Here is a 16,992-nt window from a genome sequence, read left to right as displayed (position 1 = left end):
TTGGGGGGAGGGTTTTGTTTAGGGCTGCACTGGAGGCATATGGAAGTTCCTGGGCTAGTGGTTGAATTGAAGCTACAGCTGCTGGCCACAGCCATAGCAGCTAGGGATCTGAGCCTCGTCTGTAACCTACACTGCAGCTCACAGCAATGCCGGATCCTTAACCCACTGAGTGAGGCCAGGATTGAACCCGATAATGGTCGTGTTTGTTACTGCTGAGCCACAGTGGGAACTCCCTCCCTAAACCAGTTTTAGGACATTTCCCATCACTCGCAAAAGATCCCTCATACCCATTTGCTGTCCACTTCAACCTTCATCCCTAATTCTAGGCAATCGTTAATCTAATTTATATCTCTATATTTGCTTTTTCAAGACATTTTGTGTAAACAAAATCATACCAGCATGTGGCCTTTTGTGTCTAGCTTCTTTCACTTAGCAAAATATTCTTGAGGTTCATCCATGTTGTAGCATACATCAGTAGTTTGTTCTTCTTTATTTGTTTACTCTTTTGTTTGTTTGTTCTGACTGTGGGTGTGCAGTAGCTTGATGTGAGATCTCAGTTCCCAGACCAGGGACTGAACCTGGGCCACAGCAGTGAAAGCACTAAATCCTAACCGCTAGACCACTAGGGAACTCCCAATTCCTTTTTGTTGTTGAATGACATTCTATTGAATGGATGTGCCACAGTTTGTTTATCCATTCACCAGTTGATGAGCATAAAAAGTGTTTCAATCATTATGAAAAATGATGTTATGAATATTCATATATAAGTCTTTCTATGGACATTTTGCTTTCATTTCTCTTGGGTAGATGGAATTTTGGGGTCTTCCGGTAGGTTTCTGTTTAACATTTTAAGAAACTGCTAAATTGTTTCGCAAAGTAGTTGTAGCATTTTGTATTCCCACTAGCAAGAGGTTTCCCATTTCTCCACATCACCAATCCTTTTTTTTTTTCTTTTTAGGGCTGAACCCAAGGCATGTGGAAGTTCCCAGGCTAGGGGTCGAATCAGAGCTACAGCCACAGCAACGCAGGATCTGAGCCATGTGTGTGACCTACACCACAGCTCATAGCACTGAGCAAGGCCAGGATTGTACCCGCGTCCTCATGGATGCTAGTAGGTTTCATTTCTGCTGTGCCACAGTGGGAATTCCCTGCCTGTCTTTTTTATTGAAGTTGTTCTGGTGGATGTCCTGTGTGATTAATCCTGTGATACACAGAAGTAGAGATATCCAAGACGCAGATGGGCATAGGGGTTTGAGCTCTAGGTGGAGCTCTGAGCTGTAGGAATACCTTTGGGAGAGCCAGCTGAAGATTCATTTAGTCAATCAACAATTTCTTGAGCATCTACTGCATGCCAGTCACTGTTCTAAGCCTTAGGGGAGTTCCCATCATGGCTCAGTGGTTAACGAATCCGACTAGGAACCATGAGGTTGCGGGTTCGATTCCTGGCCTTGCTCAGTGGGTTAAGGATCTGGCATTGCTGTGAGCTGTGGCGTAGGTTGCAGACGCAGCTCGGATCCCACGTTGCTGTGTCTCTGGCGTAGGCCAGTGGCTACAGCTCTGATTCGACCCCTAGCCTGGGAACCTCCATATGCCGTGGGAGCGGCCCAAGAAATGGCAAAAAGACCAAAAAAAAAAAGGCCTTAGGGATGCCTCTGGAAAAAAAACAGACATGTAGGAGCTTTCGCGAAGTTGAAAGTCTAGTGGCAGAGATGGATCATAAACAAATAAAAGTACAATCTAATGTCACATAGTGATAAGTAGTTTCCAAAAAACAAGTAGAGCAGAGTAAGGGCCAGAGAGAGGTAGGGGCTGCTACTGTAGATGAGGTGGCTAGGGGAGATCTTTCAGGAAAGCAAACAGTGGCCAGATCACTCATAGGGAATCAAGGAAACAGGGAAACAAAACCACCCTAGGTGTTTCAAAGAGAGCAAAATTAATACAGAAGACTGGTTAAGTGCAAGATGGAAGAGTTGAGAAGCCAAACTTATGGGATGATCAGAGAATCCAGGAATAAACCACAGCACAAAGCACCTGGAGGGACATAATGAAAGAGTGGAGTGATGAGGAAGGGACTTTTGTGTGGGGACTGGGATCTTGGGTTCATGGAGGAGGTACAGCCACTGTCAGAACACACTCTCCACCCTCAGCAGAGAAAGGAGAAATATCCTGCCCTCTCCATTCCTCCCCACCGCCAATCTCCCTCCAGTGCCTCTCATTGGGTGAGACTAACAGGAAGCCAGTGTGCTAGGGAAACTGGGAAATGTAGTTTTCTGGAGAAGGGGAGGGCATGACTCTGACCTCCACAATGATAGAGCAGAAATACAAATGAAGTAAAGGAACAAACTGCATGTGTATCTGTGGTAAGAGTGCTCTGGGTAGAACAGCGAGCAAGTGCAAAGGTCCTGAGGTGGGAGTGTGCCAAATGGAACCAAAACCCTGGGAGTGAGTGTGATGGATGGTCTAGGCACAGTAAATGGAATGACAGGGGCTAGGGACCTAGGGCAAAGCCCTGGGAGACGTTTCGGGAGGAGGCAGGAGACAGTGATCGTTAAGCTGTGGTGTCAAGGGACAAATGATTTTCAAGGGGGGAACAATCCATGAAGACTTATCTGTGAGAGAACTCTGGTGAAGCTACCAGACCCACAAGTTGTAAGATCATTCACTGGTGTCTTTAGTGAGAGGACTTTTGGAAGCATATAGGAGATAGGGGGCAAGGAAGCAGAGACAGCAAGTGCAGATGTACGTTTGGCTAGGAGAGGCTAAGGCAGTTTCCTACATCACCAATGGTGAGAAAGGGAGAGAGTATCACTGGGTTCCAAACTCTAAACCAGGAGGGCTTGGAGCCCAGTGGTTTTGGGGTCTGAAATCAGACGCACCTAGATTCAAATCCTGGGCTCCTCCTTATCTGCTGGGTCACCTTGAGCTGGTGCCCTCTTTTTTTTTCTGAGCCCAGCTTTCTGGCTTGTAAATAGGGAAGTTGCTGTGCTTTTCATGGGAGGTTGCATCCAGTACTCAGCAAGTGTATTACAAAGTGTTCAGCACTCATAAATGCAAGCTGTAGTACAAGTAGTCAGAGAAACATCTCATTTTTAAAAGCTTGTTATCAGTTGCAAATAATAACAACGTCAGCTACTATTTATGAAACACCATGTTCCAGACATCCAGGCAAAGTGCTTTACAAGCACCATCTCTCTGCAGTCTGCCCCAGCTCACTCTAATCTAACAACACTGGCCTCCTTCCCATTCCTTGAACACTTATGCTCCTGCCCCAGGGCCTTTGCACTTGCTGTTCTTGGTGCCTGGAACTCTTCCTTCAGATACCGAAATGGATCCCTCCCTCACCTTCTTCAAGTCTCTGCTCAAATGTTACTTTCCCCAAACACCTAGATTAAAGTTTACTCCCCTACCTGGTCATATGCCCCTTTGTCCCCATATCCGACTTATTTTTACTCCTCCCTCCCACCCCCACTTGTGGCCTGTCTCATCCCATAGAATGTTCATCTCCACAAAGGCAGGCATATTTGGTCTATTGTTCACAGTGGCTGGAACATAGTAGATGCTCAATACATCTTTCATTTGATTCTCAGGACACGCGAGCCCTTAACAAATATGAGGTCAGTGGGTTCTTACAACCACCCACTTTGCAGATGAGGAAACTGAGGCAAAGAGGTTACACTGGGTCAGAACCCGCCTCTCAGTGTTAAGCTTAGAAAAAAAGGATAGTTCAAGACCCCCACCGCCAGCGCCTCTCCCGAGGCGAGCCATCGGTGAGCGGCCACGGCCCTGGAAAGACCTGAGTCATCGCCGCCTCCAGACGGCGGCGGCCGCGGGCTGAGGGCGACGGCGGCGGCGGCGGCGGCGGCGGCCGCGGCGGTAGCGCGAGGTGATGCGGGGACGCCAGGAGGGGGCGTGAGTGCAGGGAAAACAGAGGAAATTAAAACCCGCCGGGCGCTCCTCCTGGCGGCCTCGCCGCCCCCGCGGCCGGCTGGTGCGTGGGTGGAAAGTGGGGGGCACTGCACACCCCGCCTCCTTCGAAGGGGCGGGCCCCGGAGTTAGTCCCCCGGCCCTGGAGGAAGATCCGAAGTGTCTGTTCCCCGCCCCACCCCAAGTTCAAGTTGTGATTGGCGTCCTCCTGGGACTGGTCGCCTAAAGGCTAGGCTCCTGCCTCAGCCGTCAGGGGTTTTAATTCCGCCCCTTGGAGTCATGGGGGTCCTCCTGCTGCAGAAGTGACCCCATTCCTGAACCTTCGTCCAAGTAATCGCATCTGTAGGTTTTGGACCCGTCACTCTGGGCTTCCTTCCTCCCGAAACATCCGGTTCCCAGAGTAGTCCTGGAACCGGGGAAGCCCCTTCCCCAAGGAGAGGGAGACCCCTTGGCGGTTGGATTCAAGGGAGCGCAACCAGAGGCTCCCAAGCCTGTTCTCCAGGGTTTTAGGGAGCCGGGGGTTCGTTGTCCTAACAGTAGGTGGCTGGAGACTTGCGACTCCGACCCCCTGCCAGTTTTGGGTACTCGGAATGAGGCGGCTGCCTATTTAAACGCAGTTCGAATGCCCGGGACTCTGAGAGGGGTTATGCACTGAGGGTGGCCCGGGAATACCTCGAGGAGGGAGGAGGGGGAGCCGGGGGCGGGAACACCGCTGGGGGCGGGGCTGGGAATGCCGCGGCGGCGGGGGTGGGGCAGGTGGGGAATACCGCCCGAGGGGGCACTGATCCGGTGGGGCTGTCACGGGCAGGGGGTGCGGCAAGGCGGAGGGAGGGGCGTAGGGGCAGTCTGGGTGCCCCACGCCCCACGCCGGGCTCTGGGCCGGAGCCGTGACGTCACGGCGGCTGGAAGTGCCCGGCGCGGAGGCGCGGGAGGGGGTGGGGGGGGCCGAGGCGGCGCTTTATAAGCGGAGCCCGCCGGGCGCGCGGAGCCGCAGCCCGCGTCCCCGAGCCCCCCGGCCGGCCCGGCCCCGGCCCCGGCCCCCCGGCTAGCACTTGCGCCCCCTGGGCAGCTGGGTGGCGAGGGACCGAGCGCCAGGCGGCGGGCCGGAGAAGGGACGCGCGGCGGGCGGCCGCGGGGCATGAGGCAGGGGCGCGATGTCGGTGCCGCTGCTCAAGATCGGGGCCGTGCTGAGCACCATGGCCATGGTCACCAACTGGATGTCGCAGACGCTGCCTTCGCTCGTGGGGCTCAACGGCACCGTGTCCCGCGCGGGCGCCTCCGAGAAAATCGTGAGTGGCCGCCGCGCTGGGGGCGCTCCCGGGGGGCGTGGTGCCTGCGCCGCCGCCGCCGCCGCCGCAGCCCCCGGGGGCCCCCGCCCCCCAGCTTCCCCGCGCAGCGAGCCTGGGGGCACCCTCCCAGGGCTAGGGGCTGAACGCGGAGGCGGAGGAGCTCTGGGACCCCCAGCCACCTCCGCGCGGTTTATTATTATTATTTCTTATTAGCGTGCAGTGTCCGAGTGGCAACAATGTGCCAGGCTCGCCCCAGGCCGGGGCTGAGGCGGCAAGGGCTGCGGAATTGAGCCTGGTCCCGGTTGAGCTGGGAGAAGCCAGGGGGTAGATTAGGGGTGGTAGTTGGAGGAACCCTGCCCCTGAATGGGAATCTCCGGGTCTCCTAGGGTCTCTACCTTAGGATCTCTCCCTGTTTGTGTCTCGTTGTCTCTGAGTTGTCCTGTGTCTGTCTTTCAGTCTGTTTCTCTCTCGCTCTCATTTCTCTCTGTCTCTGTCTCTTCCTGTCTCTCTGTCTCTATGTGTGTCTCTCTCTATTCTCTTTCCTCTGGTTTGCTTCTCTGTTTCTCTCTGTGTCTCTGTCTCTGTTGTGCTGCCTGTGACTTGGTATCTCTTTTTGTCTGTCTCCCCTTTTCTCTCCACTGCACAGCCCCCCACCCCCATCATCTCTCTCATTACCTGCCTCACCATGTGCTGAATATTTATTCCCATAACTGGCCCTCTGTAAGAGGCCGTCGGGGGTCTCAGACTGGGGCAGGGATAGGGGCAGGGGCTCATGCTGCCCCCAGAAACTCTAAGGTTGCCCCCTCCCCATCCCATCCCATCCTCATCTTTTACCTTCATCCTCCAGCTTCCCTAGCCACAGTTTGGCTGGAGGTTGGGAGGGGGCAGGATATGTGTGTGCAGGCTGACTCCCTCGGGGTTAATAATTGTGGTCCTGGTGTCCTGGGGAGAGGGTAGGAAAGAGCCTCCACTGCAAACTTCCCTCAGCCTCCTCCAGATATGCCCCTTCCCTCCCTTCCCCTCTTCAACCTGGGTTTTGGAACTCATGGAGTCCCAGTCATGAAGCTGGGATTCATGGAGCTCCTTCTCTTGCTTGATGTTCCCCCAACTTCATCAGCTCCCCTGTTCAGCCTCCAGCAGCCATCACATTGAAAGGAAAGAGGTTTTTGCTCCCAAGGGTTGCAGGCAAGTGGAGAGGGGGGTGCCATGCCCTGTGCTGAGGCTTTGTCCAACTCCTGGAAGGAACTGTCATTGAGCTTGGCACAGGTGAGGGCTTTCAGTCTAAATTCTCAGGATTGAAGCCAGTGTGTGAAACAGTGTCTTTCTGTGTGTCTGTCACATCAAGTGACAGTTGAGTATGTTCTGGTGTGTCTATCTGTGCAAGGGTTTTTCTGTGTTTGTATGGGTGTGTGTGTGTGTGTGTGTAAGTGGTGTGAGAAAGTTTATGTGTTTTATCAACATGAGAGCCCAAGTGTGTTTGTCTGTATATGAGGGTATATCCCAGAATGAGTGTGGGTGTGTCCCTGAGTACTCATTGTGTTTGGTGTAGATGTATCTAAGTGTGTGTTTGCAGTTGTATGTCCCTGACTATGGCTTTTCACATGTGTAATTTGCATGTGTGTAATTGCATGTGTGCATGAGTCTGAGCTGGACTTCTTCCTGTTGTCTTCTGAGGAGTGAGAGACGTGGTGTTTCATTGAAATCAGAAGCTAGATTCTCCTTTCCTACCATCTAAAAAGTGTGTCACTGTAAATGTGTGCATGTATTATGTACAGCATATGGTGTGTAAATGAGAGCATATATGTCTGGGGAATATGCACATAAGTGTGTAAGAGCATGTCTCTTTTTGGTTTTGGATGCATCTGTATCTGTGCAAATATGTACATGTACATGTTTTTGTGCATATAAATGTGGGCATGTATGTCTTCATTGGGTTTTTTGGTATATCTCTAGAAATGTGTGCATGCATGTTCAAGTGTATCTGTGAATGATGTGTGTGCCTGTGGGTGGATTCCTGTGTGTATCATGATTTTTCTGTTAAGTATGGGTGTATGTGTAAACCCAAACTGACCTGGTCTCTATTCTAACCCATCTGTAGATAACAGGATCTTGATCTAATGCTTATATGAAAGCACCTCCCGAAAGCTAATACTTCTCCCATTCTGATCCCCACCCCATCCCTCAGTCTCACTGAGCCTTGCCAGAAGAGCTCTATGGAGTGAGATGCCAAGAAAATTAGGGTAGGACCTAGAAGGGGACTGTGACATGAGGGTGCTCTAGAAAGGGTCTTGGGAATCTGTTAGACATTGGTTGAAATCCAGACCTGTTCTCAACTTGCTCTATGACTTGCACTTGACCCTGGACCAGTGACATCACCACTCTATGCTGTGGTTTCCTCATCTACAAAAAGAGAATGATAATTCCTACCTTACAGAACTATTGCCTGTAACAGAGGTCTACTATCCAGCTCCTCATCCAGCCATCCATCTTTCCATCTATCTCTCTAACCACCCATCTTTACACTCATCCTTTCACCCTCCATCCACCTCTCCATCCACCCATCCATCCACTCACCCATTTATCCATCCAACCATCCATCTACCTGCCTGTTCATCTCTTCATCCTTCCATCCACCTTTCCATCCACCCATTATCTGTCATCTGTATCTCCATTGGTTTTTCCATGCATCCATCCTTCCATCCACCCATCTCTCTACCCACCCATCCATTTTGTTTATTCAGCAGAATTGCCAAGTGCCTCCTCTATGTCAAGTATATGTGTATATATGCTTGAAAGTCTCAGCTCAGTGCCTGGTGTGGTAGATGCTCAGTTAGTGACAGGTCTCTGAGCCAGATTTTGAATTCTGATCCTTGTGATTTACTAGTAGTACGATCTTGAGGAAATTATTTAATCTCTCTAAGATCCAATATCCTCATGAGTCAAGAAGAGTCCAGAGTCCCATTAAACCGTAGGATCCATGGGACATCTGTATTTTACTCACTGTTGAACCCTAAGACCTGATGCAGAGTAGGCATACAATAAATATTTGTCAAGTGGCTGAATAAACAATCACATCTTCATAAGATTCATGGCGTCTACCTTCAAATGGAAACAAATGGCTTGTGCGTAGTAGGTGTTCAGTGAAGAGGTTGCTTTGTTTGACATTGTAGCCAAGCGCATAATAGGCATAGAATAAATATTTGTCAAATACCTGAATGAATAATCTATCTTCCTAAGGACTGGGGAGAACAAATGGAAGTGAGTAGGCACAGAGCAGGTGCCCAGAAAGGAGGAGTTATAAGAAGGTACAGAGCACCAATATGGGTAAACTGGGGGTTCAGGAACCCAGGTAGTGAGAATTCCCAGTCATGAGGCAGACAGTTAGATCCTGGTGCTTGACTTAAAAGAGGATCTCAGGAGTTCCCGTCATGGCTCAGTGGTTAACGAATCCGACTAGGAACCATGAGGTTGCGGGTTTGATCCCTGGCCTTGCTCAGCGGGTTAACGATCCAGCATTGCCATGAGCTGTGGTGTAGGTTGCAGACATGGCTCTGATCCTGCATTGCTGTGGCCGTGGTGTCTGCCAGCGGCTACAGCTCTGATTAGACCCCTACCCTGGGAACCTCCACATGCCTTGGGAGTGGCCCCAGAAAAGGCAAAAAAAAAAAAACAAAAAAACAAACCAAAAGAAAGAGGACCTCAGCGAGGTGGGGATGAGCCCAGATCCTTTGGCCATTCTTGTCTCTGGCTTCCCCTCCTCAGTCCAATTCAGAGAAGCAGCTTAGCATTCTAAGAGATTCTGAGAGATGGTGTTACAGACCATCTCTGAAAAGGAGTGGGGAGTTGCCACCATTACTACCTTTGGCCAGCTTCCAGCCATAAACCATCCCTGTGGGATGGGAGCCTTCAGTGGAATGGCTTCTCATCTGGGGGGGGTCATAAATTCAGAACCAGTCTAAGAGCTGTCAGCCTCATTGCCAGCATCTGCCATAATTATGGGGGCCTGAAGTGAGTTACCTGCATCTTATATGTTATTCCCTGTCCATCCCCACCTCTTTAAGGGGCACAGGGAAGGAAGGGGAGATGGAGGAGGGTTATTCTGTTTAGGGAGGACCCTTTTCCTCTTGGGAGGAATGGGGAGAGTTTGAGCAACTATCAGCAAGAGGCTCTTTGAGGACTTCCCTGTGAAGAACCACAGCTCGGAATCTATGTCTTTTCTTGACAGTATTTGGGGGGAAAGGCCGCCAATACTTGGTACCAGTCAAGGGAGGAAGGTTATACTGCTGTAATAAGCAGCCTTGCATCTCATTGGTTTAACGCAGCACACGTTCATTTTGTGCTTGCATTACGTATCCACTGTTGGCTGGAGAGCTTTGTCCGTGGGAGTCCCTCAGAGACCTAGAATGATGGAGGCTCTGTGGTGACATGATCATTGAACTAGGGAAAGGAAGGCACAGCATAGCCCCCATTGGTTCCTAAAGCTCTTTCCTGGAAGTGACATGTTCCTTCTGCTCAAATTTCATTGGCCAGCACAAGTCACATGGCATGCTTAACCTTGAAGAGGGTGAAAAGTGTGGTCCTACTATGACTTGGACAGAGAGGAGTGGGCAGATATTTGTGAACAACCCTCAACAGCATACTACACTACTGATCCCACCTCTTATGCTACAACAAGTGTTCTCTTGGAGGGTATCTCTATTCATTCATTCACTCATTTATTCAACAAATATTTTTTGAGCACCTACTATGTGCCAGGCACTATTCTAGGTGCCAGGGCTGTGACAGTGAACAAAACAGACAGATATCCTTGTCCTTGTGGAACTGACACTCTAGGGCAGGGATGGAGAGAAATACATATACAGGTAAGTCTATAATATTCCAGATGGTAACATACATGCCATGAAGAAGCACAGAGCAGTAAAAGGGCACTGGAGAGTAATGTGGGGTACTATTTAGATTGAATTGGCCTCTCTGAGGAGGTGATATTTGAGCAGAGATCTGAAGGGAGGAAGTAGAGGGAACAGCAAGTACAAAGGCCCTGAGGTAGGAATATGCCTGAAATTTTGGCGACACGGTGAGGAAACCAGTGTGGCCGAAGCAGAGTAAGTGAGGAGAGAAAGTGAGAGGGAATGAGGGCAGGGAGGTAATGGGAATTACATCATGTTTGGGGGAGAGTGACTTGCAGGGATTTTAGATTTAACTTGCAACTTCTCATGTGCTCCTTTCATGCTTTCCTCTTTCCATTGCATTTCTTTTTTTTTTTTTTGTCTTTTTGCCTTTTCTAGGGCCACTCTTGCGGCATATGGAGGTTCCCAGCTAGGGGTCTAATCAAAGCTGTAGCCGCCCGCCTACGCCACAGCCACAGCAACGTGGGATCTGAGCCGCATCTGCAACCTACACCACAGCTCACGGCAACGCCGGATCCTTAACCCACTGAGCAAGGCCAGAGATTGAACCCTTAACCTCATGGTTCCTAGTCAGATTCGTTAACCACTGAGCCACGACAGGAACTCCTCCATTGCATTTTTAACCTTCTGATATTCATGATGAAGTTGACTTATTTATTTTGTTGTTTGATTCTCCCCCATGTCAGCTCTGTGAAGGCAAAATTCTTTTTTTTAATCCATTGTTGTCGGCTTGTAGCCCTAGTACCTAGCGCTGGGTCTAGAACACCGTTGGTGTCCAGTGTACTTAATATATATACTTAATATATAATATTTAATACTTAATATATATACTTAATATACTCAATACTTAAGTGAAGAAATGGGATGCCAGGGAAAGTGCTGAGCAGAGAAGGGATGGGACTTGACTGGGGTGTTCACAGTTTTTCTCTGACCTTTGTGAGGAGGACAGGCTGTGGGAAGTGAGGGCAGCAGCTGGGAGATTGGGGAGGAAGCCATGGCACTAGTCCAGGTAAATGATGATGAGGGCTGAACCAGGGAGGGGCAGGGGGCGCCAAAGAAGTGGAGAAAAGTGTGTTGTGGATTTGATCCACACCTGCCATATTCATCTGCTCCTAATTGAGGACTTCCAGCTTCTGCTCAAACACCTCAATGTGTGTGGAAATATTTATTGAGCACCTACTTTGTACTGGGAAGGGTCCTGGACTGTGGAATATAGAGGTGAATAACCCCCTGACTTCAATCAGTTCGAAGTCTCATCAACAGTACTTGTGACATGACATGGTATGTGTGGAGACAGGGATATTTCTGGAGTGTGATGGGGGCACAGAAGAGGGGCACTGAAATCAGCCAGGGTGTGATGGAGGTTTCCTGGAGGTGGTGATGCCCAGCTGGCCTTAAAAATTGAGAAGGAATGGGCCAGGTGACGTCAGAGCAAGGGCATGGCATTCCAGACGAGGAACAGCGTGGCAACTCAGAGGTGAGGATAGACTTCAAGCAGTTAGGAGTTACTGAAGACTGTGTGCCTGGTTAGGAAGGGTGTGGAGCTGGCCAGAGGGGTCCATGTCCCAAAGGGATTTGGCCTGAGGTGCCTGTTGTTCATTCTGAGTGTCAAAGGATGGAAGGTTTGGAAGGGTTTCAAGCAGGAAAGGATCTGGGGCCACCTGTTGCATTTTTCAAGAGACCTGATTGTTAGAAAACGTTTCTAGATTGTGAGTATAAAATTTGTCTCATTTTAACTTTTTCCTCTCTCACTTGCACCAAAGCTAAACTCCTTACCCTGGGCCAACTCAGCCTGTTTCTTCATCCATAAAATGGGAATAATAGTAGAAAGTACCAAATAGCATTGCGATTAGTAGCGTGCCAAGCATACAGAAGGTGCCTGTGATTATTAGCCATTATTATTATCACAAGACCCTGTCTATCCCTTGAACCACTCTTCCATCCCTTATTGTTCTTCTTATTCCCACCTCTGGGACTTTTCACTTGTTCCCATCCTCTGGAACATCCTTCCTGCAGTCCTTCCTCTTGCCAGCTCCTTCTTACCCCTCCAGCTCCAGCTCAGATGTCACCTCCGCAGAGAGAGCTCCTCTGACCACCTCAGCTAAAATGTCCCCACTTTATTATTTTGAACCTGTTCTATTATCTTCTCTGTACTCATTATTATCTGAAATCATCTGGGTAACTTTTTGCTTACCACCTACAGAAGGAAAGTACCATTCAAGCGAAAACTGTGCTCCTCTTGTCAGTTACTGGGGTATTTCCTGAATGGTCTCAGTTCTGCCCGCACAAGGCTGTTGCCTCTTCTTCCTCCCGATGACAACTCTGAGCCTTTCTGAGTATTTCTGTGGCCCTCGAGTCTTCTCCTATGGCTTAGAAGGGTCTATTTCTTAAAGCTTTTTTTTTTTCTCTTGTGTCTTTGTTTCTCAACCCGTCTCTGTTGGGATGGATGTCCAACAAGTGTGCACACTGCCAATTTCCCACGAAGAGGCACGCAGCGGTCTTGCCACCAGACAGCAGAGTCATCCTTGACTAGCAATCCCTCAGCCCTTCTGTGTGCCAGGTCCTGTGCTGGGGACTGGGGATACCTCAGGAAACAAGAGAGACCTGGTCTCTTCCCTCATAAAGCTTCACAGGGAGATGCAGTGAACCTGGAATTGGGCAAATGGCTATGTAATTAAAGATTGGTGAGGGCCATGAAGGAGAAGATGTGGAGCCGTGGGGCCAGGAAGTTGAGGAGGGTTGGTCAGGGAAGGCTTCCCTGAGGAGGTGACATTTGCCATGAGACATGAAGGGTGAGTAAGAGTTGGGCAAAGACAGGTAATGTGGAGGGAGAGAAGCCAAGAGAATAGGGTGTGAGCAGTTTTTGGGATGGGATGGGGTAGTGTGTTTGAGTGTCTGGAGGTAAGGACCTTAGCTCATTGGTGTTGTCAACTACGACCCTAAACCCCATCCATCCCAAGCTTGATGCAACAAATAGAGATGGCCTGAGATGCTGCCTTTACCTATGCAGTTGGCACCAACAATAGCACCATGGGCAGCTACCAAGGGACGAGGGGGCGGTCTGGGCCTTGGGGTGTGCTTGAGTGTAGTTGAAAGTGGCTTCTTCCTCTTCCCGAGAGAAGCTCTGGTCTCTGCCTCTTGACGTCTTCATGGTCCCCAGCATCCTTCTCACCTCCGGCCCTGGGCGGCTGATGCCTCTTTGTGAAGCTCCAGCGAGGAGCAGCCACGAAGCTGGGCGAGGAAGAAAAGCAGCCTTCTGGGGGAGGCTCAGGCGCTTTGAGAGAGTTTAATGTGGGGTTGGGTGTGTTTGTGTGGGAGTGAAGAAGTTGCCACTGGGAGATCTGAAGGGCCAGGCTGTTTCCCAGTCCTTGTCTCTCTCTGTCTGAGCTTGATGCTTCTCTATTTTTAAACTTTGTCTTCTGAGTCTCTCCATGTGTCTCTCCCTTTCTCTCTCTTATTTCTGTCTCATTAGCTGTCTTTATTCCTCTCTCTTTATCTTCACTGTGTATTTACAACACATAAGAGACATTCAATAAATGTTTGTTGAGTGAATATTGATGATTATCTCTTTGTCTGCCTGTGTCTCATGTCTACCTCTCTTTGTCTCTGTCTCTAAGCCTGTTTCATCCTGTGTGTCTCTTGTCTCTGATTCTGTCATCTCTGGCTGTCTCTGTTTCTATATCTCTTCCATCTCTGTCTCTCAGTCTCTGTCTGTCACACTCTCTTTCTCTCTGTCTAGGATTCTGTTTCCATGTCGCTATAGTTGCTGTATCACAGGAACCTGACAGGGGGTGGGAGAGAGACTCAAATTCTCAGACCTGAGAGGGCTCTTGAGACGGAACAGAGCCAGAACCTGTGTTGGGTGTTGGACAGGATTCAGTGAGTGGGACAGAATGAACCAGGCCAGCACCAGTCCTGGGGGCAGCTGGGAGGGAAGACATCTGTAGCCCCAAGGATGATGGGAATGGGGGCCAAGCTCTGATGGGAACCTGGGGTGAGGGGTGGTTGGCTGCCCAAGCTCTAGGCCACCCTGTGCCCTCTGCCCCCTCCATTCCCACTCCCCATGCCGCCCTGAAGGGCGTCCCTCTAGGACCCAGCCACCAGACCTCAGCGTTGGCTCCAAGATGGAACAGCTGTCTGGGCTGCAGCTGCAGAAGCTCATTTTGAACAAGGGAGATGATTGCAGGAGTGATCTGGGGAGGGAGAGAGAAGGGGAGGGTAGCAAGGGCCAGAGAGGAATCAGGCTTGATTGTCACTGCTGCCGCAGTGGGTAGTCTGCCCAGGAGATGGAGAGACTGGGTGAGGCGGGAAAAGGCAGAGGGAGGTCTGTGGGCCCAGCCGTGGTCCATCTGTCCCCACTTCTGGTCCTCCCCATTGTGAAGTTTCTCTGCCTGTCTGGGGCTGTATCTCCCTCTGCCTGTGTTTCAGAGCCTGCTTCTCTGACTCTTGCCTGTGTTGCTTGGTCTCAGTGTTGCTTGCTGTCCCACCTCCTGCCCTGTATTTCAGTTTCCCCATCTCTTCCTGCCTGTATCTCTCTGTCTCTCTGTCTGCCACTCCGCCTGGTTCTCTGGGTTATCTCTGAGCCTCCTCACCTGCCCCTTGGTGCTGCTGTCATTATCAGAAGCACAGCTCTGGCTCCAGCAGCCCATCGGACCGCTCTTCTTTTGTTGTCATTTCTACGATCCTCAGGGGTTGGAGACAAATAGAGATGGCAAATTCCCAGGAAATGATGGGATCGTGTCCTTCCATAAAGGGATATTTACAAAGATATCTCAATTAGGACTAATTAATTAAGCGAGCCACTTCCCCTGCCCTCTCCCCCACCCTGCAGTCCCGCAGCCTTCTGGGAGAGAACCAGCCAATGAGTGGATGGCAGTCTGGTGCTCAGACGGTGTCTCAATGTTTAATTTATAACAGCCTTCTCCCTGCTGCCCTATCAATCCATCCAGAAGGGCAAGGTGGCCTCCGGCGCGTAAACTCAGCAGAGGCTGGAGACCTGCCGGACCCCCAGGGCATGCAAGGGCATGTGGGTGTGTGTAGGAACCTGCTCCGCATGACAGGGCATGTCATAGCATGTTTGAACATTTGGAAGCATATCTTCATGGCGAACATGCCCCTTTGTGTGAGGAGCATAAGGAGAGTCCAGTGGCCCACTGGGTGCGTCTGAGCCCATGGGACATGTTGGAGGAGGTCAGAGCGTGTCTCTCATGCACAGAATGCCTGAGTATGCGGAACCCAACAGAGAATATGACACATGGCAGGGTACAGGGCACAGGATGGCTCCCATGCCATGCCATGAAGGTCTGCACTTGGAAGTTAAGCTTCTGTCCTCAAGTGTAAGGCAAACTATGTCTTATAGCCCCACCCCCCTACCCCCAAAGGGATAGCAGAGACATAACAATACCTAGGGCTTCTGGGAGGGACTGGTTACCCCACCCTACCCCAGGACCCCTGCAGCTACTCCTATCCCCTTTAGCAGGAGTGGATCAGAGGGTTGAACTCCAGCTGTTTTCTGGGAGGTTTTTTTTTTTTTTTTTTTTTTTTTTTTGGCTGCCCTGTTGCACATGGAATTCCCGGGCCAGCTGCAGTTGTGATGCCACAGCTGCAGCAACCCTGGATCCTTAACCCACTGTGCCAGGCCAGGGATCGAACCTGCATCCAGGTGCTGCAGAGTCACTTCTGATCCCACTGCACCACAGCGGGAACTCTGAGTTCCAACTCTTGATGTACTACCTTACTTCTCTGTTCACTGTAGCTTCCCTTTCCCAGTGCGGAGCTTTGGGCTCTCCATTTCCCCTATTGCTATGGTCCTACTGGATCCCTCAGGATTACTTCTCAACCTCAGCTCTGCCTGCCCCTTCCCACCCCACATAGTCTGTTGATGCAGCCCTCTAGTGTAAGCACCGACCAGAGTGATGGAGCCTTCAGTGTAATGACACATCTGCCCTTAGTATGATGGCAGGGTCATGTTGAGGCCATACACGTCTCTTGAAATGTGACTTCAGTTCTGCAGACCGGCGCTGGCTGGGCCATTTAGTGCAGCGGAGGAAGAGAAATTTTCTCACTCTGATGAGTGCATTCTCTAGCTATTCTGGGAGGCCAGGATTCCCCAGCCCTGCTGGCCGAGGCTGGCTCCATTAGCCCTTGTAAGTGCCATGTGACCTCAGCAGGACACCAGGCAGATTAGTAAAGCATAAATTCTGCAGGAATATTTCAGGACTGACTGCAATGCTAATGAGTTCGTTGGGGAGAACTAAGAGTGCAGCTGACAGAATGTATACAGATGTCAGTTCCTACTGAGAGGAGGGGAGGGATGTCCGAGGAATGTTCGAGACTGCAGGCAGATGAACATGGAGCATCCTACGTGGAAGGGCAGGGATGTTCTGGAACTGACACAGATGCGTAACATGTTTGTAGCTTCTGGAGAGACAGGTGTATACTTGGCTGTTCAGAATAGCACACAGAGGGCCATGGGTATTTCTAGGGAGGTGTTCCCCTGTGTGATGGGAGGGCTGTTTGTGGCTTGAAGCACTGTGCCTTTACATAGGTGGCTACACAGAGTCACTTGGACGTGAACCTCAAGGAGAGAGGTAAACAGACACAAATGTATCCAGTATACACATATCCTTCTTATGCACACTGACTGGTGGGCTCACAAATTGCACACAGTTTTCCATATGGAAACGGAATGCTTGTCAATGTGTCTAAATGAAGGGAATGTTCACGGCCATGCGCCACAGGGCAAGAGGCTTGTATACTTGCACTTGTCCACTGATGCATGCCAGCGTTTGCTTGGATTTATACAAATGTGCACCTAGGCCCATGGTTAGTCACAGATATGTCCAGATGTTCTGTATGTGTCCAGAACATAG

At 50.4% G+C, this 16,992-nt stretch overlaps 1 protein-coding gene across 2 annotated transcripts in view; it reads left to right on the top strand.

Annotated features, from left to right (window-relative positions):
- OLFM2 (olfactomedin 2) overlaps positions 1–16,992 on the top strand; it is a 73,154-nt gene that overhangs the window by 12,565 nt on the left and 43,597 nt on the right. The window contains exon 1 of one of the 2 annotated variants that reach the window (XM_021083781.2): positions 4,885–5,213. The exons of the other annotated variant lie outside the window; for it this stretch is intronic. Coding sequence (XP_020939440.1) covers positions 5,079–5,213 — 135 coding nt within the window. The 5' untranslated portion in view covers positions 4,885–5,078. Of the gene's footprint in view, positions 1–4,884; positions 5,214–16,992 lie in introns of those variants that run through there. 2 annotated transcript variants of the gene reach the window in all.

Source organism: Sus scrofa, chromosome 2 (genome assembly GCF_054392235.1).
Source record: "Sus scrofa isolate SSC_HxYL_T2T_F1_AM1 chromosome 2, Sscrofa_HxYL_maternal_Yorkshire_Landrace_v2.0, whole genome shotgun sequence".
Taxonomy (NCBI): Eukaryota; Metazoa; Chordata; class Mammalia; order Artiodactyla; family Suidae; genus Sus; species Sus scrofa.
Note: the sequence above shows the minus strand (reverse complement) of the source record. Positions and strands in the feature narration are given on the sequence as shown.